Raw genomic sequence first — 27216 nt, 5'->3', positions numbered from 1 at the left:
CTGACCTCTACATTTGAATTTTATTTGCATTTACTATTATGAAGGAAACTTGCAAAGCAACATACCAGTTTTTCAAAGAGATAAATGCATGTAGGGAGAACACTTCAGATTTAGAGTGTTTAATAGGATTTAATTACATAGTTATTTTTCATAATACATTTAAAATAATTTGGTTCCCCAAAATGAATGTATATGCTTGAAAGGAATATATTAAAAAAAAAAAACTAAAACAAAAACAAAATAAAATAGAGCAAAAGAAGTTTCCCTAGAGGGAGTTAAGAAAGACTAACGACAAAACAGTCTTTACCTGTGGAATAATATTAAGTTTGCCACGAAGGTCATGAAGCCCAATTGTAGATATGTCAATTCCATCAATAATAATTCTGCCTCCTGATCTTTCTACAATTCTAAATAGGCAATTTGATAGTGTTGATTTGCCTGCTCCAGTTCGTCCCACAATTCCAATCTATAATGAAATTATCATAAACAGTTTACATTGTACTTTTTGTAAGGGAAGGGGACCTTGGTACTGACAACAAATACATTACGTGTCGGGTCAGTAGAATCTAATTTTGCCAACCAGAATAACATTGACTGTCATGGAAGACTTAACGTGACTTGCAAGGATGAGTCTTTATCCAGACACTCCTTACTCACTGGAAAGGCTTGGGCTAATATGTGTGTTTCCTCCAGTTTTGTTTTTTTTTTTAATTTTTATTCATTTATTTATTTCTTTATTGGCTGCATTGCATCTTTGTTGCTGCGCGCAGGCTTTCTCTAGTTGCTGCGAGCAGGGGCTACTCTTCCTTGCTGTGCGCGGGCTTCTCATTGCGGTGGCTTCTCTTGTTGTGGAGCATGTGCTCTAGGCGCACAGGTTTCAGAAGTTGTGGCACGCGGGCTCAGTAGCTGTGGCTTGCAGGCTCTAGAGTGCAGGCTCAGTAGTTGTGGCGCACGAGCTTAGTTGCTCTGCGGCATGTGGGATCTTCCCAGACCAGGGCTAGAACCCGTGTCCCCTGCATTGGCAGGCAGATTCCTAACCACTGTGCCACCAGGGAAGTCCCTTTCCTCCAGTTTTGAGTAATTTACTTACCACCTAACTAGAGCACATTAGCAGCCCCAGGAAGAGTAGATCATCCCTGAACCATCCCTAAACTAGCCATTAAGGGTGTGGTTTAAAGAGAGACTGATAATGGGGTTGTTTTTCTGAGACTTTCAAAATGAGGCTTCTCTACCATCCCTCCCCCAAAACAAACAAGCAAACAAACATAGGGGACTGGAACCCTTTGCTTAGATAGGCTAAAAAGTCTAAAGGAATGCCTGCAAATTTCCTTGGTGTATCAAAACAACTACTGCATCAAAACCACTAAGGGTGGTCACAGATAATGTCTGAGTATTTTGGATTCTTGGACAAAATAATCAGCTTGTCATAAACATCCAGTGATTGCGTGTGTTCTTTTGGCCATGAGAACTAAAGCAACCTCTTTTGGGTGCTGATTTGTGTCTTGGTGTTAGTAGAACATTGAGCAGAGAGAAGATTATGGTGGCTGGTTTGCCCTAATTAAAGATCTTAAATCTTAAATCTGACATACTATTATACATCAGAAAAACCCGGAGTATGTTGAATTAATTAGAATAATTAAAATTCCACAATGATTTCATTTGTTCCAAAAATACTTTTGTCCTTGATGTCACTGCAGTGGACCTGGTTTAGAGGGTTAGAAAAGGAGGTGTTTGGAGATACCAAAGGCAGGTTTCTGAAAAAGGGAAAATGGAACATTGGTGTTAATTAAAATGTTTTTTTACTTTTACTGATTTGTAAAATATCAATCTGATTAGGCAGGATAATAATATGTTTTCATAAAACATTTTGAAAAATGTGGGAAAAATATAGAAGCAAAAATCATCTAAAATCCCATCACCTAGAGAGAATCAGTGTTTACACTTTGTAACTGTTCTCCTAGGATTTTTGCTAATGTGTATATGTTTGCTTGTTTAAAACACAAAAATGATATACTATCAATAGTTTTGTATATAGTTTTTATCAACTAAATTACATCTCAAGCATTTTCCCATGTCACTAATGGTCTTGGAAAACATGATGTCACTGACTATACAAATATTCTCTCCTATGTATTTACTGTATAGGTAACTATATATTATCTTACTGTCTTATTGTTGCCCTTCGCTTACTAGAGGACGTAAAAATAAAGTATACTACTACTGAGTATACAGCCAAAGGAAATGAAATTAGTATGATGAAGGGGAATCTGCACTCCCGAGTTCATTGCAACATTATTCACAAGTAGCCAAGACATGGAACCAACCTAAGTGTATGCCATGCATGAATGGATACGGAAAAAGAAAAAAATATATATGTATATAAACATATATATAATCCTGCCATAAAAATGAAGAAAATCCTGCGATTTGTGGTAACATGGTGAACCTCGAGGACATTATGCTAAGTAAAAGAAGCCAGACAGAGAAAAATATTGTATGATCTCACTTAAATGTGGAATCTAAAAACGTCAAAAAAAAGGTTACCAGGGATTGAAGGGTGGGGAAAATGGGAAGATGTTGGTCACAGGGTACAAACTTTCAGTTATAAGGCAAATAAATTCTAGGTATCTAATGTACAGCATGGTGACTAAAATTAATGATACTGTAATTTGCTAAGAGAGTAGCTCTTAAGTGTTCTTAAGGTTATGGTAATCATTTCACAATATATGTATATCAAACTATCACACTGTACACCCTAAAAAATACAATTTTTATTTGTTAATTTTACCTCAATAAAGCTAAAAAATAGTAAAATCATGTTTCACAATAGATTATGAACAGCTTAAAATATATATTTTTGTTGATAGAGGAAAAACTTATTCTGTACAAACCAACCACATGTCTTTATTACTTTTATATGAAATTTGAACAAATGACCATCTTATATTCAATATCACAGTATACTTTGGCCTTAACAATAAATATATTCAGATGAAAGGTAAAGTGAGACTTATGAAATATATATGGTACCTTCTCTTCCCCATGAGTCTGGAAAGTGATATCTTGTAATGCTAAATCAAGATCATCTCGGTATCGAGCCTGATAATTAACAAATTCCACTATCCCTCTATTAGGCCATTGTGATGGAGGCCTTTTAGACATTACCCAGGGTGCCTTAAAACAAAGAAATATTTTTTAAACTATAATTACAATAAAAATATCTCCCCCTAATAAAAATAATTCTCATGCATATAAACAAAAGTGATAAAACAAAAATGATGAAAGACATTTGTAAACATTATGATTTTTCTGAAAACACTTTTTAAAAATACCAAAATCTTAGAAATAAATTTTTACACATAAAGAGGCTTCCCATCTTCTCTTAAGTTATTAAGAAAAATCTAAAACCTTATAAAGGAGCTGAAGGTAACCTGAAATTTTAGCTGAGAGGAGGACAGTTTGTCATTTATTCATTTCCCAAATACTGAGTGTTTACTGTGCCAGTTAATGCTTTGGTTGTTGGTGATTTAGCAGCGAGAAAAACAAATAATTCTTGCCCTTAGGGAGCATGCATGCTGGTGAGGAGAGACAAAAAGCACCATATAGCCTATGCAGAATGTTAGTTGATGATAAAGCTTTGGAAGTCAGGAAATAGGCAGGGTTGGTGTAATTTTAAGCAGGGTGGTTAGAAAAGGCTTGACTGGACACGGTCAGGAAACAAATCACGTGGATGTCAGAGGAAACCCTTTCCAGGTAAAGGAGACTAACTACATATGCTGAGGACCTGAGACTGAGGCCTGGCTCTGGAACACTGGAGGAATAGCAGGAGGTAGACGAACACGCAGAAGAGTGTGGTGCCCCGCCAATGAGGTGAAGTGTTTTCATGAGAGGGAGTGATCACAAGTGTCAAATGATAGGCCAGGTAAAGTGAAGACTGAGAGACTACCATTGGTGATCTTCACTAGGGCAGGCTCAGTGAAGTGGTAGGATTTAAAGCCTGTGTGAAAGAGGGTCCAGAAAAGAATGAGAGAAGAGGAATTAGAGAGAGCAAGTACAGGAACTATTCCCAAGAATTCTGCTGTAAAGAGGAGCAGAGAAATGGGGCTATAGAGGAGTAAATAGGGGTCATTTGGACACATTTACTTCTTTCCACATCAAGAGTTTTTGCAATGGTGTCTGTTACAACTTGCATCAAATTACATAAAGATGTTTTTTTTTTTAAATGTTTGTGTGCTTGTGTGTGCACACACACATTTTATTGTCCTTTTTTCAAAATGAAAAAATAAACATATATTAATAGCAAAAGATTTAGAAAATATAGAAAATGATACAATTTTTATATCAGTCATTACATGGCAATAAGCTGAACAAACTAAATATTGGTAACTGTGATTGTGATTGTGAAGGTAGACTAATCTTTCGTGAAATGTGTACGAAAAAGGAAGGTAAGACCCAGGGAAGAATCTAGAGGAAGATTCAAAGTTTAGGTAGGAGTTGGAGTATGCAGAAAATATTTTAGTATATTTATAGGCTGAAAGGAGTAAAGGGGTTGGGGTGCTGAAATTAGGAATTAGAGAAGGTGGTTAATGGAATAAGGTCTGAGAAAAGATATGAAGAGATGTTTCCAAAATACAACTGGAAATTTGTAGGTTTTTATTTGGAGGAGGAACACTTCTTCCTCAGAGTTATGAGCAAAAGAGGAAAGTTTCACGAAGATTTAGATACCTTTATAAATGGATTGAAGAAGATACAGAAATTCAACATATACCCTTTATCATGTGCCCTGTTAATTCACGGAACTGGGAGACAGAAGTACCCTAGATTAGTAAAATATGTAGATAATGCAAACATCATACTCTGTCTAGAGTCTAATTCTTCTCTCTCCCAAATTATAGCTAATTAAAGGGAACAAAGCAGACTGATTTATTCTCCTTCTCCTTCCCATTCACAGAGATGTTAATGATGAGTAAATGGGACAGAAGGTATAAGCAGTAAAGGCGTAGTTAATTTTAAAATTGGACAATCAGACAGTAAATAATTATGAGGTGACTGCATTAAGACACTTTTCTCAATGTAAAATCTTTACAAAGTTATAATCATAGGCTGCATATTTTACTTTACATTGGTTGGGGACAGATCACTGTGCCTCTTAATACAGGTGCTCATATTTCATTTTTATAACAATACTGAAATGGGATATCTTATAATTTATGAACAGTCCTAATTTAATTAGCAGTGCTTTCTTTCTACTTTAGTGATTATATAAAATAATGGTGTATTTTACAATAGATTGAATTTTAATTTTGTCAAAATGCAAAATATTACAGCATAAATTTGGAAATGCAGGTTTTGTTCAAAATTGATTTTTAAGATGTCAGTTCAAGGTGTATTACAATACCTTAATTCTGCATCCATTTATTAGTTATTTAGGAGTGCTTACCTCTTTATCCATATTTTCATATTCACAAACTCTTTCAATGGAAACTGCATTGGTTTCAATTTCACATGCTTTCCTTACCCAAAAATTGAGAGACTGAGTAATCTGGAGGTGAAAAACCAAGAGCTTAATGAATGAGCATCAGTCTTTTACATACTATTAATAACACTTTATAAAGCTTCATTTTTCAGAATTTTCATATATTTTATCTCTTAGAATTATTTAACAACTTTAGAAGTAAGCATATTTATTCTTAGACACACATATATGCTTCTTTAATTTTATTAAATTCATTAATATCATAAACAATGGTTATTTGTCAGAAGATGGAATGAATATAGTTCAACATATATTAAAGGAGACCATACTTGGTGTAAGAAATGATGAATACCAAGATTGATGGGATATGCCTTAAGAAATGTACATCCTAAGTGAGGAAAAAATCTGTACACAATGTTACCGTTGGCATTCTTTACCAGCTTCCATTAGAAGGAATTTTCTGACTACTCCTGTCTCCTTTTTTTCCCCAAACTCTACTTTCTTCTCACTCACCTTACCCCTAAATATAAGTTCCCTAAGGTTATAACTTCAAATCTAGTTCTGAAAGTCACAAAACTCTCACGATTCAGATTTTTCTTGAGTTTGGTGCTAAACCATTTGATGGCCGACCTGACTGAACTGATGTGGGTCTCCTTAAAGTGTTGATTTAACCCACTTAGGATGTACATTCACATATTTCACTGCAGAACAAATAGTTTGATTACAGACTTCTGCCCCAGGCCCTGCATATATACATACATACATACATACATATGTATATATTTATCTGTGTGTGTGTGTGTGTGTGTGTATGTGTGTGTGTGTGTGTGTGTGTGTGTGTGTGTTAAATGTATTATATTTCCTTTATAGAAGCCTAAGTTCTGAATTCTGAAATGCAACTGACTTGAGGCTTTTAGATAAGGGACTAAGGGCATGTATCCAAATCATGTAGACCCATCTTTTAAACAATATGGAATTAAATTAAGCAGTTTGATACATTTTCTATTTTACTAAGGGGACTTGCACACAGTCATACCACTAGCACTTTGCAGTATCATATAAAATAGGGCTTAGGAAAATAATTACAAGCAGAGAAGAAGCAGAGTTTGCATTATCTCTCTGCTTAGTTTGTGCAAACTGGTAGAGAGGGGCCCTATTCCTGTTATACTTTATAACTCTATAAGGATAGGAGAACAGGAAACTTCTGGGTAATGATGCAACAGCAGGAGTTTCCTGGATCCTCTAGCACCGAGCCTTGGGTATCAGCCTGTTTTCCCTGTGAGCTAACTTAGAAATACTGAGCTAGCTCTTTTGCTAGTAGCAAAAGAAAGAAATGAGCCTCCAGGGTAATCCAGATTTGTCTCTCATTACTTAGTTAATACAATCTATAATTCAGACAGGAAAAGGAGAAGAGAGCTTAATTAATTGGATTATAAACATATCATATACCACAAAATCACTATTACTTACATTTAGGGCATAGGATATGGACAAACCAACTATTGCTGAATCCATAGAATTGCCAGCCAGCACAGCAAGCAGTGAAGCGAAGAACACCATTAAATTGCCAAGAAATTCAAGTCTAACAGACAGCCACCTGTAATAATGGAAAATATTCCTGAACTGAGATGCAGAAGTTTTGGTGCACTTAGTATGAACTCTCCTCTGAAAAATGAAGAAGTAAACATCAATAGCTGCGTTCTCTTTTTTCACACTTACTCAGAACTCAATCAAACAGGATTTTTGCAGTGATGATAGAGTAAAGGATTTCTCTGCATAAAAATACACTTTACTTTTGCAGAACGTTGCTTTAAAACTTAATCAGAATTAAAAATCAAAAGGAAAGAACATCAGCTGAAATGATGCATTTATCTTAAAATCCCATTGGAAAATCACTTACCTTTCTGATTACATACACGTTTTTTATATGATAAAATTAGTCACTAAAAGTTAACATGTACCCAACTACTATTTAATGTTTTATTTTTTCTCCTCTATGTGAAATGTATAGCTTCAAATTCAAAATATTATAGATTATTGCTTGCAAAGAAAATCCATTCTACAAATATAAAATATAACAAAGAGTCACATCTTTACTAATTCTAATAGCATCCTGTATAACCTTCAAAAAACGTGGGACCTTATTTTCACGTAAAGTAGCATGTACTATTCATACGGACGTAAATAGATACACTTTAATTTAAATGTATATTAAATACTAGAAATATTTAAGACTTTAATATTTTTGATGAAATATCATTAAAAACACTTTCTGTTTAGAAGTTAGTGAACAAAATATCCAAGAAGAGACTAGTCCTGAACTGGGTATGTGGATATGACTTACCTGTTTGAAATCACATTGTTGTAGAAACAGACCAAATTCTCATTCACCACCTCTTTGTTTTGCTGGATGAACCTCTGTTCATGTCCAAATGCCCTGATAGTGGACACCCCAAGTAGAGTCTCGCTAAAGTGGGAAAGGACAGGAGAGCGAGATGCCCCTGCCAACCGCCGAATCTGCCGAGAGCTTGCCACGTAGTATCTCTAACAGGAAAACAGAAAGAGGCGGTTGGGAAGATGTAGCCAAAATTGCTTCAATAGTTTGAAAATGGCAAGATACTTGTGTAGTGGATACTTGTGTAACTAAAGAGCAGCCCCCAAAAGTTAAGTTCAAGTTCTAACCTCCAGTACCTGTGAATGTGACCCTATTTGGAAATAGGATCTTTGCAGATGTCATTAAGGTTCTTGAGATGAGATCATCCTGGATTTAGGGTGGGCCCTAAATACAATCTGAGTGTCATTATAAAAAATAGAAAAGGAGAAGACACAGACACAGGGAGAAAGCCGTGTGAAGATGAGACTGGAGTGATGGACCTAGGAGTCAAGGAAAATGCCAGGGGTCTCTGACAGCCACCAGAAGCTAGGAGAGAAGCATGCAACAGATGCTCCCTCAGAGCCTCCAGAAGAAGCCAACCCTGCCTACTCCTGGATTTTGGACTTTTGGCCTCCAGAAATGTGAGAGAATAAAGTTTCTGTTGTTTTAAGCCACCAAGTTTGTTACAGGAGCCCCAGGAAACGAATGCACCTTTGTAACAGTAAAAAGCCCAAATTCTGGAGAGCACAACTAGAACATAATTGGGCAAAATTTCACTTTGATAATGCTCTCAAACACCCATTATTGAGTACCTACTGTGGAAAAAGCTCTATGTTACATGTTGGAAGTGTGGCCAGGTGGTTAACCCATTAAATGAAGGAAGCCAACCAAATGTACAAACAATAATATTTTTGTACCTAAATATAATTATGGAAAAAATTTTCTTTATTTTTTTCTACCAAAAAAACCAACGTGGCCACAGTTAGAATTGACTCCTTCCCCTCTGACTTGGACTGAGGACAGCTGCGATGGGTGGAGACTGGAGAGCTGGAGGGAATGTGCCCTGAGTTAACTGGACCATCCTTCATCAGCCCCACGTAATTGCTACTAACTGGAAATGAAAATAAAGAGTTTGCTACATCTTGCAATTTTTTTTTCATGAAAATCTTCAGATCTGGAATTTTATGTAAAATTCCTAATTTTAAAAATGTCTTCATTTTGGTAAAAACATTGAACAAGCTAAGCTAAAACATATCTGAAGCTACATGTGGCCTGTCAGCTTACAGTTTACAAGCTCTGCTCTATGCTAAGTGCTCTAGAGAATACAAACGATTACGGCATTCTGAGCCTGCAAGGGGACTTAAGAGATTGTCTCAAAGGTAGTTTCATAAAAGTTCAATGAATTGTAGAAGCCCTGGGGTCCTTCCATGAAACTGTCCAGAGCATTGAGCTTAAGAACCTTTGATTTAGATCAGTGCTTCTCATACTTCAGTAAAAATTACCAGAAGGATTTTAAAAACACAGACTTCTGTGAGAAATTCTTTATTTCCCCCTGCTCTATTAGGGTATGATTAACAAATAAAAATTGTATATATTTTGGTTGTAAAATGTGATTTTTTTTAAAAGAGATTCTGATTCTATAGGCCCATGGGTCCAGGGACCACACTTTGAGTAGCACTGACCTAAAGCAAACCTCTCATTTTACAGGGGAAAGAAATGAAGCCTGAAAAAGGAAGTGATATACCAGACACAGGAGTCAGGAAAGTAATTTGAGGCTCCTGAATCTTCATTCAGGGCTCACCCTATAAAGTTCCCCCTAACAAGACATGGTTTCTAGACTCTTTTCCACTCCTAGACACCCTGTTATAGTACACCAACCACAAGACTATCACTTGTGACATGTTTTGTTGTTTTTGTTTTTCTAAGCAGACACAATTGATCCCCAACACCATTCCTCAATTTCTTGATTTTTTTTTTTCCTAACTATAAGACATAGTTTCTGCCCCAGAGGACTTACAATCACATTGAGGAGACAATTTTTGGTCTAATAAATAAATTAATTAATTAAATAAGTAAATAAATAAATAAAATGACAACAAGAACCACAAAAAAAACAGCCTATAATACTAGCAGTATAATAAATCCATAATACCTGCATGAGTCATATCTCTTTGCCCTACTTTGGTAGAGAATGCTTCACACAGAAAGTAGAATATAACCTAGACATGAAAGGTAAGTAAGATCCAGACAAGCAGAGAGAAGAGGGACGACATAGGAAGTAGGAGGAATATGATAGTACAGGTGTAGAAATGAGCAAATGATTAACATGCTGGTTGGACAAATTAAACTCCAATATGAATTTGAAAACTGAGGTTGAGAAAACATTAAACTCCAAGAACTGCATCCTTTTGTATAAAGAGCCTCAAAAAACTTTTATATTTAATTTAAATATGTGTTAAGAAATTTTGTTTTTACACTACAGCCTCACAGTGACATACTTTTGGAATTCAGATTGGTTGACCACATTTTAATTGGAATATAAGGATATATACTTATCATGAGAGATCTGTTTAGTTCTTTCAGCAATAGTTTGTTGATAGCAGGGATAACAGGGCAAAAGGCAATATGTGCTTCTCTCTTGGATCTTCAGGCAAATTAACTTTCTGCTAAAATGTAAACAACACCTAGGTTTTACGGTGGCCATAAAAATGCACAACTCAGTTCTCCTGTTGCAGGGCCCATAGCTGACTGACAGCCCAGCCGCTGCCCCTCCAAATCCACTACTATAGTAGAATGAAGGCCATTTTTCCACAGGTGGCTCTCAGGCAAAGACTGAGCATGGCAGGGGTGCTCAAACAGGCCCCTTCAGGGGTCACATGGGAGCATCCAATGGGCAGTGTTGGTTGTGGACTTCCCATTCATTCCACCAAACCTCTTATGGAACCGTTCTGCAGTCCAAGACTCTTTCTACCCAATCCTCTTCCTTCTCCCTCGAAGGGAGCAGACCTGCCTCACTGTCTAAGGGCTCACCCAGCCTTCTCCTGCTCCCTCTCCTTTATCTTTTACAGGCATTTCCCCCAGCAATTCTCTAGTACATCTAATCCTTTCTTGATGTCTGCTCCTTAGAGGACCTTAACTAATAGGCCGTCTAAGTGGGTCTGAAACTATATTTGACTGTGAACTTATAAGTTATTAATACACATAAAAATCCATGTACTTACTTGTATAGTGAAATAGAGGAAAACCAAAGGAATAATTCCCAGAATGAAGAGGGGTAAAGCTCCCACAATGACCAAAACTGTTCCAATAACATCCAGCGTACAATTCATCCAGGTCCGTAAGTAGTAATGGAAACGCATATCAATTATAAACATGTCCTGAAAAATTTGATATCGAGTCACTTTATTTTTAACTTTTCATGGTTTAACATGAGGGGAAGAAGACATATATCATTCAATGTAAAAATAGAAACATTTACCCAGATGTGACAATCTGATTATTAAATATCTAACTATTCAATATATGATCTTTGCCCTCCCCAGTCCACCCCCACGTATTTTTCAGCTGTAACAATTAAGAGGGTGTTCTAGTACCAATATGTCTATGATCAAGCAATTTGTACTTCCCAATGACAACTACATGGCACTTAATTTATATGACTGAAATCAGACTCTGTTAAAAAAAAAAGAGTCCAAACCCTGGTAGTTGGGTATTCAGGGGCATTGGTCTACCATTATTCACTACCTAAAAACTGTAAAACACTCCTGGGCCATTCTTATCCACTGAGAACATGTCCAGTGACCTTCTTGGATAGCTGGATCCTGCTAATATCAGAAGAAACAGGAAAACAAAATAATCTTCATTTACAAAATTAAAAACTGAAAGATAGAGGTGGACAATGGGACTGAGAAAACGACATGGGAAGGTCATGAATCAGTTCACATGTAACTTAAAGCTATGTTTGTGGTATAAGGTACGACCTAAGAGATCCCAGGGAATAGGAAGGCACTCAACCTTGAAGGGATGGACTATTCAGTTTAGGACAAAACTGATAAAGAATGGAGATAGAATTTTATTTATTCTCAGCCTTGCTTTGGGACTTCCCTGATTATCTCACATACCAAATAGTGTAAGAGCATCATATTCATATGCAACTTCCTGCCTGTCTTTAAAATACACCTTCTCATATTCTCATCTGTTCAAGACCCAATCATTTGTCATGTTACTGTATGATAATCAGAGTTGTTTAGTAGGGTCATAGAGATATGTCCACTGGGAGACAAAGAACACTGGTGATCAAGTTCTTCTATAAACTTTCAAAGAACAGTGTGACATTGGTATGATTAAGCAAGATTTAATATTCCATCAAGAATTGATTATGTTAGGTATTTTCATTTATATTTTGATGTTTTATCCTCATTTCTCCCCATACCACCCCAAATGATTTTCATATACACAAAAATATATTGCCATATTTTAAGGTCATGGCTATGACTGTCTAACACAGAAGCCACTAGCAATATATGGCTATTGAGCACTTGAAACATGGCTGCTGCAAACTGAGATCTAACAGAAGTCTATTACACAAACCAGATTTTGAAGACTTTGTAGGAAAAAAATAAAATATTCAATCAATAATTTTACATTGATTATACTTTAAAGTAATGTTTCAGATATTTTCTGTTAAAATATATTATTATAAATAATTACTTCAACTGTTTCTTTTTACTTTTATATTGTGGCTACTAGAAAATTTTAAATTACCTCTGTGGCTTGCTTTACATTTTATTGGACAGTACAATTATAAGTACTTAGTAGTAAACACAATGGGTAAAACCCTATAGGTTAGCAGAGACACTCTGGGAACCTCTACCCATCCCCCATTTGCCATTAGTGAGTTGATAGTTTTTTTAAAGGCAGAATGCTTAAAATCTGGATATGTCAATATAGACTTACATTTCTTCCCCTCCTCAGCCTGAACCACTTTCTCAAACTAAATGTGTATAAGAATTGGAGTTGTAGACACCAGAGCACATGTACTTCTTGGATTCTTTCAGCAATTTTTAAGGGTTATTTTAAGCATGTGTGTAAGATGTGACTCTGCTATACATCAATTATAAATGTCCCAAGAATTAGAAATAAAAATAACAATGAAATCTACCCTAAACGTAATCTCATCTTTTTAGAATGATATTTTTTATGAATGAGTTAATAAGGTACTAAATGTGGATCATTTATACGTATGCTATTTAATAAGGTATGGCTTACTTACCTTGGTGAACCGATTGATAATCTGGCCTATGGGATTGGTTTCAAAGAACTGGAGTGGGAGATGCAGCACATTATCCAACAGCTGAGCATGCAAAGTTCGAGAGGCAGCCAAGGATCCTCTGGTGAGTACATAAGCTCCAGAGCAAACAAAGAGACCTAAACACAAATTGTTATCAATGACATGTTAACAGCTTAAACTCTGAATTTTAACTCTCAAAAGATTGCTTGTAATAGCATTTATTTTTAATGGAAAACTCAAATATCAAACTTAAAAATGTATCACTGTGGACCAAACTAAGTATAAATGCATATGGTGCATGGAAAATAAATACAGACACTCTGGTGCGCTATCAGAGCAGGGCTCTCCTTATTTATGAACATAGGTTCTAGAGAAATGCTCTAAAGATAAGAGATCAACCGGGTTGACAGAATTTTAGCAACCTATTAACTTTATGATGTCCTGAAAGACAATGTGGTAGTCACTGGTATTGCTAGACAAATAATTTCAGTTCTCCTAGCTTCTAGGTCCATGGTAGAATTGCACTTTCTGACCTCCTTGTGATTGATGGAATCAAATGAATAGTTTTGAACAGTAAGTTGAGATACTGCACATGATACTTCCAGGTTAGAGCATTTTGGTGTCAGACCTGCTAAAGCTCCTATTCCCTTTGCACAGTGCCTGCCAACATTTAAAATAGTGATTGGATTGCTTCTTCAACTTGGGCCCTAGAATCAGAAGAGTCCCTTTCCTGACTTACAGTGGACAAGTGGTATGGGTCATGAATAAATTATTTTTGGTCTGTCAAGCTATTACGATTCGGTTGGTGAGAAGGTTCTTGAAAAAACTAAAAAGTTAGAAAATATAAATAATAAACATGTAGCTTTAGTGGAAGAGGTTAAAAAACAGTTAATAGCATCTATTGACTATTGTTAGCTGTGTTTGGCAAAAATATAACAAGAAAGAGACAAGCTCAGAAAAGAACTATCCAGGTGTGTAAGAAGAAATGAAAGGACAAAGAATACCCAAACTGGGGAACTTGTAGGTGTGGAGGAAGAAATGCTTGGTTACACTGATTGATTGGTTCAAGGGTGGATATGTGACTCAAATTGTTTCAAGGAGAGTAATTTCATGGATTTCTATGGAAAGAAGTTCTTTGAAAGAGAACATTTTCATCACCATGTGAAGCCTGAGAATGGCTCAGGAAAAGAGGAAAACGAGCAGAACTGAGAAAGCACGGTGGACACTTCGTTTGAGCCCCTGGATCAAGTGTGTTTAAAAACTTGTGCCTGGACTTTTCCATTTGAGGCATCAATAAATTTCCATGTTATTTATGCCATTTGCTCTTGAGTCTTCTGGGATACATAATTGCACCACTGATCTCTACTATACAAAATTGTTAGTAAAAGTGTGTTGCCAACATGATTCTTGTTCCATTGTAGGTAAAATGTTTAAAACAAAACAAAACAAAAATAGTTAACCCTGACCACTTCAAATTCTTTTAGCTAGTTCCTTTATATTTTAAATAACATCACACACTGCCCTTTAATAATTTCTTACTCTTAAATACTTTCTATTATTTTCTTACCTCACTCCCCCATACTTCCTTCTAGCCCTTCCAAAAATAGGTTGTTGCCCTTTTGTTCCCAAATATTCAGTGTTTACATTACTACTAAACATAATATTCATGAAGTTCACTAAATTTATAATGCTTGTACCACTATTTTTCTATGCAACAAGCACTAATCTATTCCCAAACAATTCAATAGTCAGCAAATCTCTTTGGAATATATTTAAACTCAGCAGATAGTCTATTATTTCTTTCATCCTATTTCACCCCCTCGTCCTGCAACATAAACTACTCTCTTGGAACCCTCTGTATTTCTGCTGTAAACTGGAAATTTTTGTGGGAACAGGCTTTAGTATTCTTCAGTTACAGAAAATGTTGTTAAATATTATGCATTTGATAATTTCCATCTGCATTTCTGTGTCTTATTATATGGATGTTGAACATCTTGGATTATTCCTCTAATTTTTCCTTATTTATCATTTGCCATCTATGTTTTTGATGTTGTACATCTGGGACAATTTCTTCCGATTTATCTTCTCACACTTGTACAATCTTTTTAAATTCTTTAAATTTTTTAAGAACTTTCTTGTTCTTAGATTGAACTTATTTAAGCACATTCTGCACTTGCTTTGCTTCTGCTTTTGAATATCTGAAGATACTAATTTTAAGCTTCTCTTATATATCAAATATGACTATTTTACTTCTGGGCTCCACTGCTCTATTTGTTGGCTCTTATCTATACTGCTCACTTGATTAAAATGCATGACCATCCATCATTATCAGTTACAACATGCAAGATTAAGACATGGTTAATTAAGAGGTACCTGGTGTGGCTTTCTTCTGCCAGTGTACACATTAATTTCCCCCAGTCTCCTCTGAATGGAAATTCCACTTAAGTGGGTGTGACACTGGAAGTCTCATATGGTGATCTAGACATGTAGGCTGGAACTTCTCCAAAAGCCACATAAGGAGGCTTTCTTCTATGTATGTCACACACACTAGTAACCCTAATTTCCTTTTTAAACATCAACTTCCTAGTTTTCACTGTACTACTTCTGTGCCAGATGGTAACATGTGAACAATGCTCTAGTGAATCACTTTGATTATTTTGACACTACTCAATCCTACTCTCTGTACCTGAGTTCCTCCACAGCTAGACTGAACCGCTCCCTATTCTTTTACAGCTTCATCTAGTATCTGTTCCTGGTTACAGGTTCTTCTACTTTGATTATCAGTATAATCGCTTATGTAGACATTTATCACTCTGAAATCCCCTGAACCCTTTACTTTTATACTTATCCACTGTCATTTCAGTGGAATTTTGTGAGGTAAGTAAAGTAAATGATCCACTCACTCATCTTAGACTGGTGTACTCCTTAAACATTGCACTTTGAAAATAAGGCGCCTATATTTTACACTTTGGGTTGGAAAAGGAAGTTCCTAACAAGAGGGCATAAAACACAATAGATTAGGGATGTTCAGAGTGTCCTAGAGATTCTAAAGGAAATAACTGGGAACCAGGAATAAAATGTTCAGGGCTATTTCTTTTTCAGAAGATAAGGTAAGATCATTATTATTGTTATAAAATATAGATGCAATGTTTTCTGCTTCAGTACTCCAGTTTTTTTTGAATGTTAGCCTTCTATATTATTCTTAGCCTCTGGTATTAACATGTGAAAGTGCTATTTATGTTTTAAAGCTCAAACAATAATGTGAGCTTTGATGATATCAGTGAATACAGCCTGCTCTTGATTGAACCAGGTTCCATAGGACACAGCTGCGGACTACTAAAAAAAATCAGAAATTATATATTTTCATTTCTTAAGAAATAATTTATAATTTATAATTGTATTTAATAATAAGTCAAAAATTTAAATGTTTGGGCTTCCCTGGTGGCGCAGTGGTTGAGAATCTGCCTGCTAATGCAGGGGACACGGGTTCGAGCCCTGGTCTGGGAAGATCCCACATGCCACGGAGCAGCTGGGCCCGTGAGCCACAATTGCTGAGCCTGCGCGTCTGGAGCCTGTGCCCCGCGACGGGAGGGGCCGCGATAGAGAAGGGCCCGCGCACCGCGATGAAGAGCGGTCCCCGCACCGCGATGAAGAGTGGCCCCCGCTTGCCGCAACTGGAGAAAGCCCTCGCACGAACCGAAGACCCAACACAGCCAAAAAATAAATAAATAAATAAATAAATAAATAAATAAGAAAAAAATCCTTAAAAAAAAAAAAAAAAGAATTTAAAAAAAAAAAAATTTAAATGTTTTTAAATGTAAAAAACAAAAATCCAATCAGGAAAAAATATTTTTGATTAAACTCTGCATAATCTGTTACCTTTACTACAAAATACTTTCTATACCTACTGATAGTTAATTAAAACTGATAGTTAATTAAAAGTAAGACTACACAAGTAAAATTTTGAAAACTAAACTTGCATACCTTGTCTAGTATAGGAAAAACAATATTTGCTCACTTAAAATATTCTCCAAAGGATATTGAATCTCCCTTAAAACTGTAACATGAGCTCACTGGATTGGTAAGAGTTTAACCCTCCTATATATGTGTGACAGACATAGTTATAGAGATGTATATGGGACATTTATTTTGCTGCTCAGCATTCTAGATCTCTCTATCTACTTTTTCCTCGAGTTGCAAACCACAAGCCAAAAAACTTGATTCACTGACTCAAAACCAAACACATTCTAAGTCTTTGTATCTCATTTTAGTTGTTAACATAACAACTCTTTCCTCAATGAATGTTGTTAACAGAATGACAAAACAAACATAAATTTGTCTCACAATATCTGCTTACTTTCTGATGGAGATACTTATAAGAAGTACTATGGTCACACAATAAAAATAAGATAGGAGAGGAGAAAACAGAAGCAAGGCCCTAAATCACAAATTTTTAAATGTTATCTTCATTTTCTGTTACCAAAAGCATGCATCTTTGTTTTCCCTTACGCATATCCCTAGATAGCAAGACTTCCACGTAGATGGCTTTGTTATTTCTTATTTGAATTTATCACTCTCCTTCACTTTGTCTTCCTTTCTTCTTATAAACACATCAAAAATTGTCTATTTAAAAAATCTTCCCTTGGGCTTCCCTGGTGGTGTAGTGGTTAAAAATCCACCTGCAAATGCAGGGGACACGGATTCGAGCCCTGGTCTGGGTAGATCCCACATGCTGTGGAGCGGCTGAGCCCGTGTGCCACAACTACTGAGCCTGTGCTCTAGAGCCCGCGAGCCATGACTGCTGAGCCCACGTGCCACAGCTACTGAAGCCCTCGTGCCTAAAGGCCGTGCCCCACAATAAGAGAAGCCACCACAATGAGAAGCCCGCGCATCGCAACAAAGAGTAGCCCCCGCTCGCCGCAACTAGAGAAAGACTGCGCGCAGCAACGAAGACCCAACACAGCCAAAAGTTAATTAATTAATTTTTTTAAAAATCTTCCCTTTAATTGTTCTACACTTCTGAGTACTATACTTTTGAGTATCTTTCTCCTTACTCTTTCAAATCACCTAACTTATTTGAAGGACAATGTGTATCTATTCTGCTACTCGGGAGAAAAAAAAACAGCAGAAAAATATGTATCCACACTTCCCATTAAATGTGTTCCAAATTGAATTAATCATTTCTCTGCTCTACCGACTTCCCTCGTCCCTGGTTTCTTTATTTTTGTCTTCATTGTTCTCTCAATTACCCAAACTTCAAAATCATGAGTGATGTTCTCTTCTTACCCACAAATCAGCAATTCTTATATATGTTTTCACTGCAGTGTCTTTCCTATCCATCCCTTTTCTCCAGTCCCACTGCAGCTCTCTGACCCTTCCTCCACTCATACTTTATTCAAATCTTATTCCATTCCCTACCCATTGGTTAGCACTAGTCTAGATGCTTTGGGTGACAAGGAGATGCATCAGATAAGAGATCTTTTTGTACTAGATTATCTCCCATCTAGACTCCTGAAGATCCTTGATTATTTTTTCCCTACCCACCCCAACTTCTCCCTGGTCTCTGACTTTAGTCCCACCAATAAAAATCCATCTTTTTTCATCACTGAAAATTTATTCTTGTTCTGAAAAATAACTCCAAATTCTGTCACTTCTTTTTCCCCAAATTCTCAAAGTTTTCTACTTGCCTTTCCAACTATCATCTCTAAACTACTGTTCCACCTCTAGTTCCCCTACTGCCCTATCAATAACCTAAACACTACTCAGACTGGCATCCTCACCTATGCCTATATCCCCCTCACCTTCCCCATCCGTCTTTATTCACATCTTTCTCTGCATTTATCAGCTTTTGTCCTCTGTGATCCCTGACAAAATTCCATCCACCTTTTTAGTGTCACCTCAAATGCCAACTATGCCCTGGAAATTACCTTAATCTCTCAACCAAATATGGCTTCCCCCTGCTCTAAATCCTCACAGTGTTTTCTTTTACTACTTTTACACGAATATTGCTTGCAATGTAGTTTTAAGCTTTACTTACAATGCAGTTTTTAAGACTCACTTACTGATCTTCACATCAGTCACAAGCCTCACACATACAGTGGACAGCCATGTATTCAAGACTTCTGAGTCCTGACTGACTTAACATATGAGACTCAGTTTCCTCAGCTGTAAAATGGGGATATTGACACCTTTCTAAATACTTATTGTCAAGATTAAATGAGACAAATTGATAACATTCAGTGTGGGCCATGTAGTTGACACATACAAGTTTTTGTTTACTCTTGAAAATATGGTGAATTAAAAACATAGGCATTTGAATTATCCCACAATATTTGAATATTATGACATAGATTTTTAAAAAGTAAAACCATGCCCTACGTTTGCATCTGAATCAATTAGGTTAGAAAGAGAAAAGAAAAGCAGCTAGGCTTTTTGTTTAACCTTGCATTAATCCCAATAATCCATAGATGTTAAGTTTATTGCTTCTTATTCGCTTCCATTCTGTGAAATCGTTCATGTGCTTTGCTTCTTTTGCCCAGGCACTAAGCCATAGATTCTGTCCAATTCCCACCAAATTCTGCCCCAGGTAAGTGGCCACGTTCAGCCACACCCAGAGCCAGCCGAAGGCTTGGAGGTACTTCAGAATGATTGAGAACTTCACCTAAAAGCAAAATTGTTTAAAAAAACGTAAGTTACTGTACTTAAAAGTCACACAAGCTAGATTTAAATCCTGCTCTGACATATCCTAAGCTTTATGATCTTGGTCCAAGTTACTAACTACTCTAATCCTCAGATTACTCATCTGTAAATTGGAGTAATACTAGTAGCCACCTTATAAGTACAAGCAAAGTGCCCGCACAGTCCTGAGCACTTAAAACTAAAAGTTGAAATAATGTTAGTTACTATCATTAGTAAACCAGAATATACATAGCTAAATAACATGTAATCCTAATTAAACACCACTATAATGTCCAACTGTTCCATTTAATTCAATTTCTTCAAACTATTATAGAGCAACCTTCCTCAAATTCAATGAAAAATATATGGTATTTATTAATAACATTTATATTTGAGTGGTTAGTAACAAATAACACTAGTTATTCTGGTGCTTACCCCACCAACAGGGACCTTTTCTTTTCTCACTGAGAACTGTTTTCCTTGATCCAATAAGGGCCTGATAAAGCAAGACGATGTACATTTTTTTTAGGTTTTTAGATCAACTAAACATTTTTTTAAAAGTTATACATTCTCAACCACTTTGTTGCATATTCTTCTGCTTCATTAACAGAGACCTGACTTGCCTTGATAATAACATTGTTCCTTTAATCTTCTGGAAGGGAGATTGTTTATTCTTTTTTACCCCATATATTTTAGGGCCAGGGCATATTGTATGATTTTCTTCACTGCTTCTTCTAGATAATTACCCTTCAAACTTGAGCCAAATCCCTAGACTGTGTAAGCCAATGCCATCTGGCTGTATCATAATCTGAGCCTCCTCATCTACTTGCCTCTTGCCCTATCAGAAGACTAGCATCAGGCTAATTCGTCCCACTTCGTTCTGCCACCATTCTGGGTGATGTCACAACTGACAAGGACAACTGTATTAAACTCAATCTCTTTTCACCTTCATGAACTTCATACTTCCAGAGTCCTCCATCTGCATTCTACATTGGCCATCAACTTTCATGACCACAAACCATGAATCTTATTACCTGGAACTAATCTACCTTTGAAAACTTGACTCCAATTGTTTCAGTCCCTGGCCATAACATAACCTTTTTCTATTTCTAAATTGTACATTCAGTTACTTTCACTGTATTTGGTTTTTATTCTACCTAGACTCCCAGTTCCCAAATGTAACTTTCTATCACCCTTGCCCCCTAAGATGATTAACGATCCTGGTTTACCTGGGATATTCCTGGTTTCAGCACTGACTGTCCCACATCCGGGAAACTCTCAGCCCCAGGCAAACCTAGGCCCTGTCTCGATTCCTTTTATTATCCAACCTGTACTCCATGATTACCATGTCATCCAAACTGTGGTGACATTCTGAACTTTAATAGCTTTCCTTCAATTAAATTTCAACATTAAAACTCACAGGTTAGCCTTTGTCACACTTGCTGCCCATCTGTGGAGTGCTGCTTCAAAAGATCATAGAGCCCAGCAAACTGGCTCCACCATAAATCAATATCTTCCTTCCACCTGGGTTTTTATAGTGCCTAGAAATTCTTGCATCTCTCTCAGAAGGGACCCCCATGTCCTACTTGATGGAGAAAGTCAACGCAGATAGGGAAGTCAGTCACCACACTTCTACTTTTATCTGCATCTCCACCCAGCCTTTTCTAATCCTCTCCTGTAAAAAACAAAGGTAGTTTTCTCCTCAGATCTAAGGATAACCTTATGAGCTGAATCCCATTCTGCCCCATTTTCTCAAAATACATTTATTAAATATAGCGTTTCCACACTTTCCTGTCGATGACACACTTGACAGTGTTTTTTAAAAATGCAGATTATAAGATTTCCCCTCTAGAAATCTGTCTTTTAAACAAATGATGCAAGGGATTCTTAGCTTAAGGCAAATCTAGGAGACCCCAAATTGTTTCCTCTCTTTTCTAATCTTCACCTTCTTCCTTTCTAGCGACTCCTTCCCTTCAGCCCACAGAGAACTCCACATTTTTCTCATCTTATAATTAATACCATCACCACAAAAATGATTCCACCCTCAACTCTATGTTCAGTTACTATCCTAGTTCTTGCCTTCTTTCTGTAGCCAAACATTTTTCTGCCAAACCACCTTTTTCTCCTCGAACTTTCTGGTACCTGGCTGAAACGGTTTCCATCAACGGGGCCTTGATAAAATAAGTACAATACTTAATTGCCGTATTCATGGGATACTTTAAAAATTATTTCACTTAAATTCTCCACAGCATTTAACATCATTGACCGTTGCTTTGTTGAAGAGACATTTCCTTTTACTTCCCTACCATCACACATTTGTGTTCTCTCCCGCCTCTCTGGGCCTTCATTAGTTTCCGTCTTCCTTTAACGTTTATATTTCCTGAGGCTCAGTTCTAGTCATTATTTCCTTTCTATGCTCCACACTCTTTTCTGAGCGCTCTCATCCATTCCCGGTTTCAACAACCTTCGTCTTTGTGGGTGACTCTCCCATGGATTTCTCAAGTCCATACCTCTTCTTGAGCTCCAGATCCATACGGTAAAAAACCTACTTGCCACCTACTTCGTCTCTGCTTGATTATCTCAAACGCGCCCTACACGAAACCAGTTATTTCCTACCTCCTCAAAAGCTTTCTCTGGCCACGACACTTCCTCTGTCTCAACCTTGACACATTTCCAACCAATCACCAAGTAGCTGTCAATTCCTCTGGAATTGTGTTACTGAAGAAATATTTGGAAAATACAGAATGGCACGAAGAGGAGCAAAGACAACAGAGGAGAGAGAAGAGAGACAACAGACGAGGAAGACAAGCAGAAGCAAAATACTCATAATGCTATATTCCAGAGATAGTTGGTGCTAACACGCTGGAGAGGATTGCTATAGTCTTTTCTCTATATGTGTGGTATCATAATTCAAATGTTGCTCTATAACCAGTCTTAATTTTTTAAAAAATTTACCCATGGTCTTTGTAACTCAGTATATAATGAACCTCAAATATTATTCTATTACAGCTTTATATTTTGTCATATGGCAACATAATATTTTATCATTTTACTATATTAAGACTTATTTAACAAAGTCAAAATTTATACTGGTTGCAGATTTTTCCTGCTTTAATTATTGCTGTAATGATAATTCTCTTTACACATCTCTCATGGTCCCTGGTAGGGACATAGGAGCATGAGCTATGCTACATTCTAAGTCATTTGATATATCTAATATCAAACTGACCTCTAGAAATTCTAAACTGAGGTACATGCCCCCATTTCTCCACATTTCCCATTTTGTTTACCAGAATAAGAAATGGCTATTTGATCAGTCCAGTAGTTCTTCCCTTTCCGTCTCTGGCATTAGTGTCAAGAAACATTCTGTGGGAGGTTGCAGTACATGCATGCCCTTTGTAGGATCAGCTTTACCATCAGGAAGAGATACACTATTTAACAGACACTTTCATTGGAATAGCTCCTGGTATATGATTTGGGTTAATTACTGTCATCATCCTTCAAGCCCTTGGCATGGCTTCTGTTTGGATAAGCAAATTTAGCATTGGTGTCAAGCCAAAAAATTAATTCTTAATGTAGCTGGATATAAAATGCTATGAACCCAACTGTTAAAAGGGAATTAAAGCATCCTAATTAGACATAACTAACAAAGACCAATAATTTACTGGCCACTACACAGGAGGGTACTGTTTTTCCAAACTACAAAGTTGATTATCCTTTTTCCACAAAAGTACTGCATTTGGTCCTGGGCACTTTGTTGTGAATAACAGGTTTTATTTGAGTTTTAAAAGAGCAAATTTTTTTATGCTGGTAGAGAAGTTTTAAAAATGAGTCTTGCTCTGTCCTTCAGAAACCCTTGGGAAAGTTGGCATAATACCCGTCTGCATATTTTTGTATAAAATATATAAAATTAGCATACTGAAACTGTTATCCCTGAACTGAGCATACAGTTGCAAAGTATAGAGTATGTATGGGAGGATTAAAGTGATTAATAGAGTCTGACATGAAAGCCAGAAGGGGGGGCAGTCTAGATACTAAAATAGCATTTCCAGTTTATTTTGGTCAGGGAAGATAGTAATAAATATTTAAGGAAATAAAATAATATATACCATATATATTTAATCCAAAAAATGAAAAACAAAATATTGAAACAGTTCAACTTATTTTAGTCCCCATTTGAAAACAAAACTAACATCATAATGTAATTCTAACTCTTAAATTTCAAAGGGAGGGACTCTCAGACATTATTCGGTCCAACTTCCTTTCCACCTCCCTCTTGATGGGTAGTTTCCCTGTGAACCCTTCCATGAGGAAGATTCATTGTTCTATCTCAGTACATCCCACTGTGGAGAGTCTCCATTGTAAAGTTCTTGTCTGTTTGTATCTTCCAATCTCTAGTCTATCTTAATTCTGCATAAATTGGAAATAATTGGGTAAGGTTAAAAAAAATGAGGTTGAAAGTCAGGAAAATTTTCTTCATGTAATGTTATCTTACCAAATAGTAAAGCAAAGCAGATAAAATAAAGATGAAAGCTAGACTAGGAATAGTATAGAAAGTAATAAACTAGGAAATACATGGAAGTAGGCAAAGATGCACATATTTCAGAGAAATGAAAATAGGTCTCTGACCTCTTAAACAAAAGATAAAAATGATATAATTGCCATGCATAAAAACAAGAAAAGATTGGTATGCGGGGATTCATGGACCTCCAGTAACATTTTTATCACAGTCATTAAAAAGTGAGTTTGACGCTGGGTTCTGTTGACATGAATGTGCCGTAGTAGAATTGAGGTGATCTTTTTGATGTACTCTACTGAAGAATTAAGTTTCAGCATGCTGGCTCCTGTTTGAGCCACCAGAACTTGAGAAATGTTTAGAAACCAGTTCTGTAAACAAACATTGATAGGGATTCGGGTTCTTTTTTCAAGGAGAAATTTTGTAAAAGTGGTTCACAGAAACTTTAAGAGGTTCAATTTGGATATGACTAACCGTGACTTATAAATAGAAAAAATGATTTATTACAGAGGAAAGGGTATGATTATGTTTATAACAATACTTATTGATTTTTAAGATTTAAGCCTTAAAGCAAGCTACTTATTGAGTGTATGGTGACACTATACACAGGTGAAAACTCTCTTTATAATTTAGAGATTTGAAGATCCCACAGCCCAGAAATTTCAAAGTCTGTTTCAGTGGTTTTTTTGCTTTTCTTGGACATCCTTAAAAACTGACACTCATTTAAATGAAACTTATTGTTATAATGGTAAGAAAAATAAAATAAAATAAATGATGGATTAAAAGTTCCTTGAGTGTGCTTTCTGTCTCTAGTTATTCATCCATTCAAAATACTTACTGAACACATGCTATTCAGTGTTTAGTTGAAATGTGTTATGTAGATGGCAATAGAAGAGTGAACAAAAAGACAAAAATTCCTGCTCTTATAAAGCTTATAACCTAGAGGTAAGAGAAAGACAAAATAAAAGTAAGTAAGTATATTTTCCAGTATGCTGATAATTAGTAAAAATTGTGGGGGAAAAAGCATGGAAGGGGTAAGAAGTATTGTGGTATAAAATAGGGTGGCTAACTAAGTCTTCATTGATGAGGTGACATTTGAGCAGAAGACCTGCAGAAGATGGGCGAGCAAGCCATATGGATATCTGGGAGAAATATGCCCTAAGCAGTGGGATCGGAAAGTGCAAAGGCCCCAGGGGAGGTGCATGCCTAGTCTTCCAGGAGCAGCAGAGTCAGTCTTGCTGCAGTAGAAGAGTGACATGAGCTTTAGGAGGTTCTGAGAAAGGTAAACAGGTCCAGGTCCTCCAAGGCTTTATATATAGGTCATTGTGAGGACTCGGGATTTTACTCTGAGATGTGAATCCTTTGGAGATTTGGGGGCAGAAGAATGACCTGATCGGACTCATATTTGTAAAACAAACCACTCTGGATGTTATGCTGCAAACAGACTGTACAGGGCAAGGCTGGTGGCAGGAAGACCTGTAAGAAGACAATTATAATAATTCAGGGGAGAAATGATAGTGATGTGGACAAAGGGAAGCTGTGAAAGTGATGAGTAGTGTTTGAATTCTGGATTCTTGGATATATTTTGAAGATAGAGCCAATGGGATTTGATGATGGATTGGATATGGAGTAAGAGAGAGGTCAAGGGTGATCGCAAGATATTTTATCTAAGCAACTGGAAGAACAGTGTTGCCATTAGCTAAGAAGATTAGACATCAAAGAGGAGGGTCCAACTTGGGGGTTCAGAGAACAGGTTGGGCTGGGGATATAAACCTGGAGTAAAGGTCATTAAAGTCATGAGACTGGATGACAACACCAAGACAATAAAGAAGAAAAGCAGTCCCAGGTCTTTATGATCCAGAGGAATCATTTAATTTACTTCTTCAGTCAGCTAAACCTGGCATGTACACAAAGCTGCAAGCTGCAACATCCACATCGTCACACAACCATAGGAATATCCAACCCTTTCAAAAAAAATAATAAATTCAAGGCCCATTCTTTTACTCAAGGTCAAAACTACAAAATTCTGAGCTATTGGATCCTGAAGTATTTGCTTCTCTCTAATCCATTCCAATTCTCCATTTTAGCAACTTTGACCAGTGGCAGCTCCCTAGAATTCTAGCCACTTACTTTTTAAACCACTTTTTGCTATTATTCCTTTTTTTTTTTTTTTTTTTTTGGCTCTTCTTTGCAACTGTTGGAGTATTAGGGCAAATAACTGATTAGGTTAATTTGCTTCCATCACTGTTCATTTTAGTTACTTACAAAAATGAAAAAGAAGTATAATATAACAATCCAATCAGGGTCAAAGTTTTATTATTTTTATTTCTCTCTTCCTTTCCCTTATCATTCTTTTCCTCCCTCCTTCCCTTCCTTCCTCTTATTTTTCTAAACAGATTCATTTGGGGTATATCTTTAGCTCACACACACACAAATCCGAGTAGATTTCTTCTAGTGCTAGAAATTACTGAGAGTTACTATGTGTCCCAAATTAAGTCACATACATCTCACTTAAAAACTTAGATACAACCATGTAACTTATAGTATAAAATTTGGAAACCACTAAGTACATTTTGTATCCATCATAATGTACAGATCATTTTTATAGCATGCATTTTAAATGCTAAAAAATGTAATTAATTAGTCCATAATCCCTATGAGCCTGGTATTACCCTAATACTCACCTATCATTTTGCTCCAGGATTTGTTCTTTCAGTACAGTTCTGGAGTTGATTACACTGACTCGCTTTAAAGCATGAGCTGCAGAAGAAGATGGTGAGTGCTTTTATATCCATAAAAGCAAACAATGCACAAAATAGAGAGAAATATGATGAAAGATTATACAAGTTAGAGAATTTTTTGTGTTCTGGATCCATAGGTAT

General features: G+C 36.4%; 1 protein-coding gene across 2 annotated transcripts in view; it reads right to left on the bottom strand.

Moving 5' to 3' along the window:
• Positions 1-27216, bottom strand: part of LOC103019583 (multidrug resistance-associated protein 1-like) — an 83457-nt gene that overhangs the window by 3783 nt on the left and 52458 nt on the right. For both annotated transcript variants that reach the window (XM_007164113.2, XM_007164114.2), the window contains 10 exons: positions 27019-27094; positions 20254-20314; positions 19582-19801; positions 13123-13277; positions 11072-11227; positions 7821-8020; positions 6947-7073; positions 5441-5542; positions 3031-3174; positions 308-466 (listed from right to left, as the gene is read on the bottom strand). In XM_007164113.2, the coding sequence (XP_007164175.1) occupies positions 308-466; positions 3031-3174; positions 5441-5542; positions 6947-7073; positions 7821-8020; positions 11072-11227; positions 13123-13277; positions 19582-19801; positions 20254-20314; positions 27019-27094 (1400 nt within the window). The remainder of the gene's footprint in view (positions 1-307; positions 467-3030; positions 3175-5440; positions 5543-6946; positions 7074-7820; positions 8021-11071; positions 11228-13122; positions 13278-19581; positions 19802-20253; positions 20315-27018; positions 27095-27216) is intronic.

This window comes from Balaenoptera acutorostrata, chromosome 4 (assembly GCF_949987535.1).
Source record: "Balaenoptera acutorostrata chromosome 4, mBalAcu1.1, whole genome shotgun sequence".
In the NCBI taxonomy this organism is placed as follows: domain Eukaryota; kingdom Metazoa; phylum Chordata; class Mammalia; order Artiodactyla; family Balaenopteridae; genus Balaenoptera; species Balaenoptera acutorostrata.
Note: the sequence above shows the minus strand (reverse complement) of the source record. Positions and strands in the feature narration are given on the sequence as shown.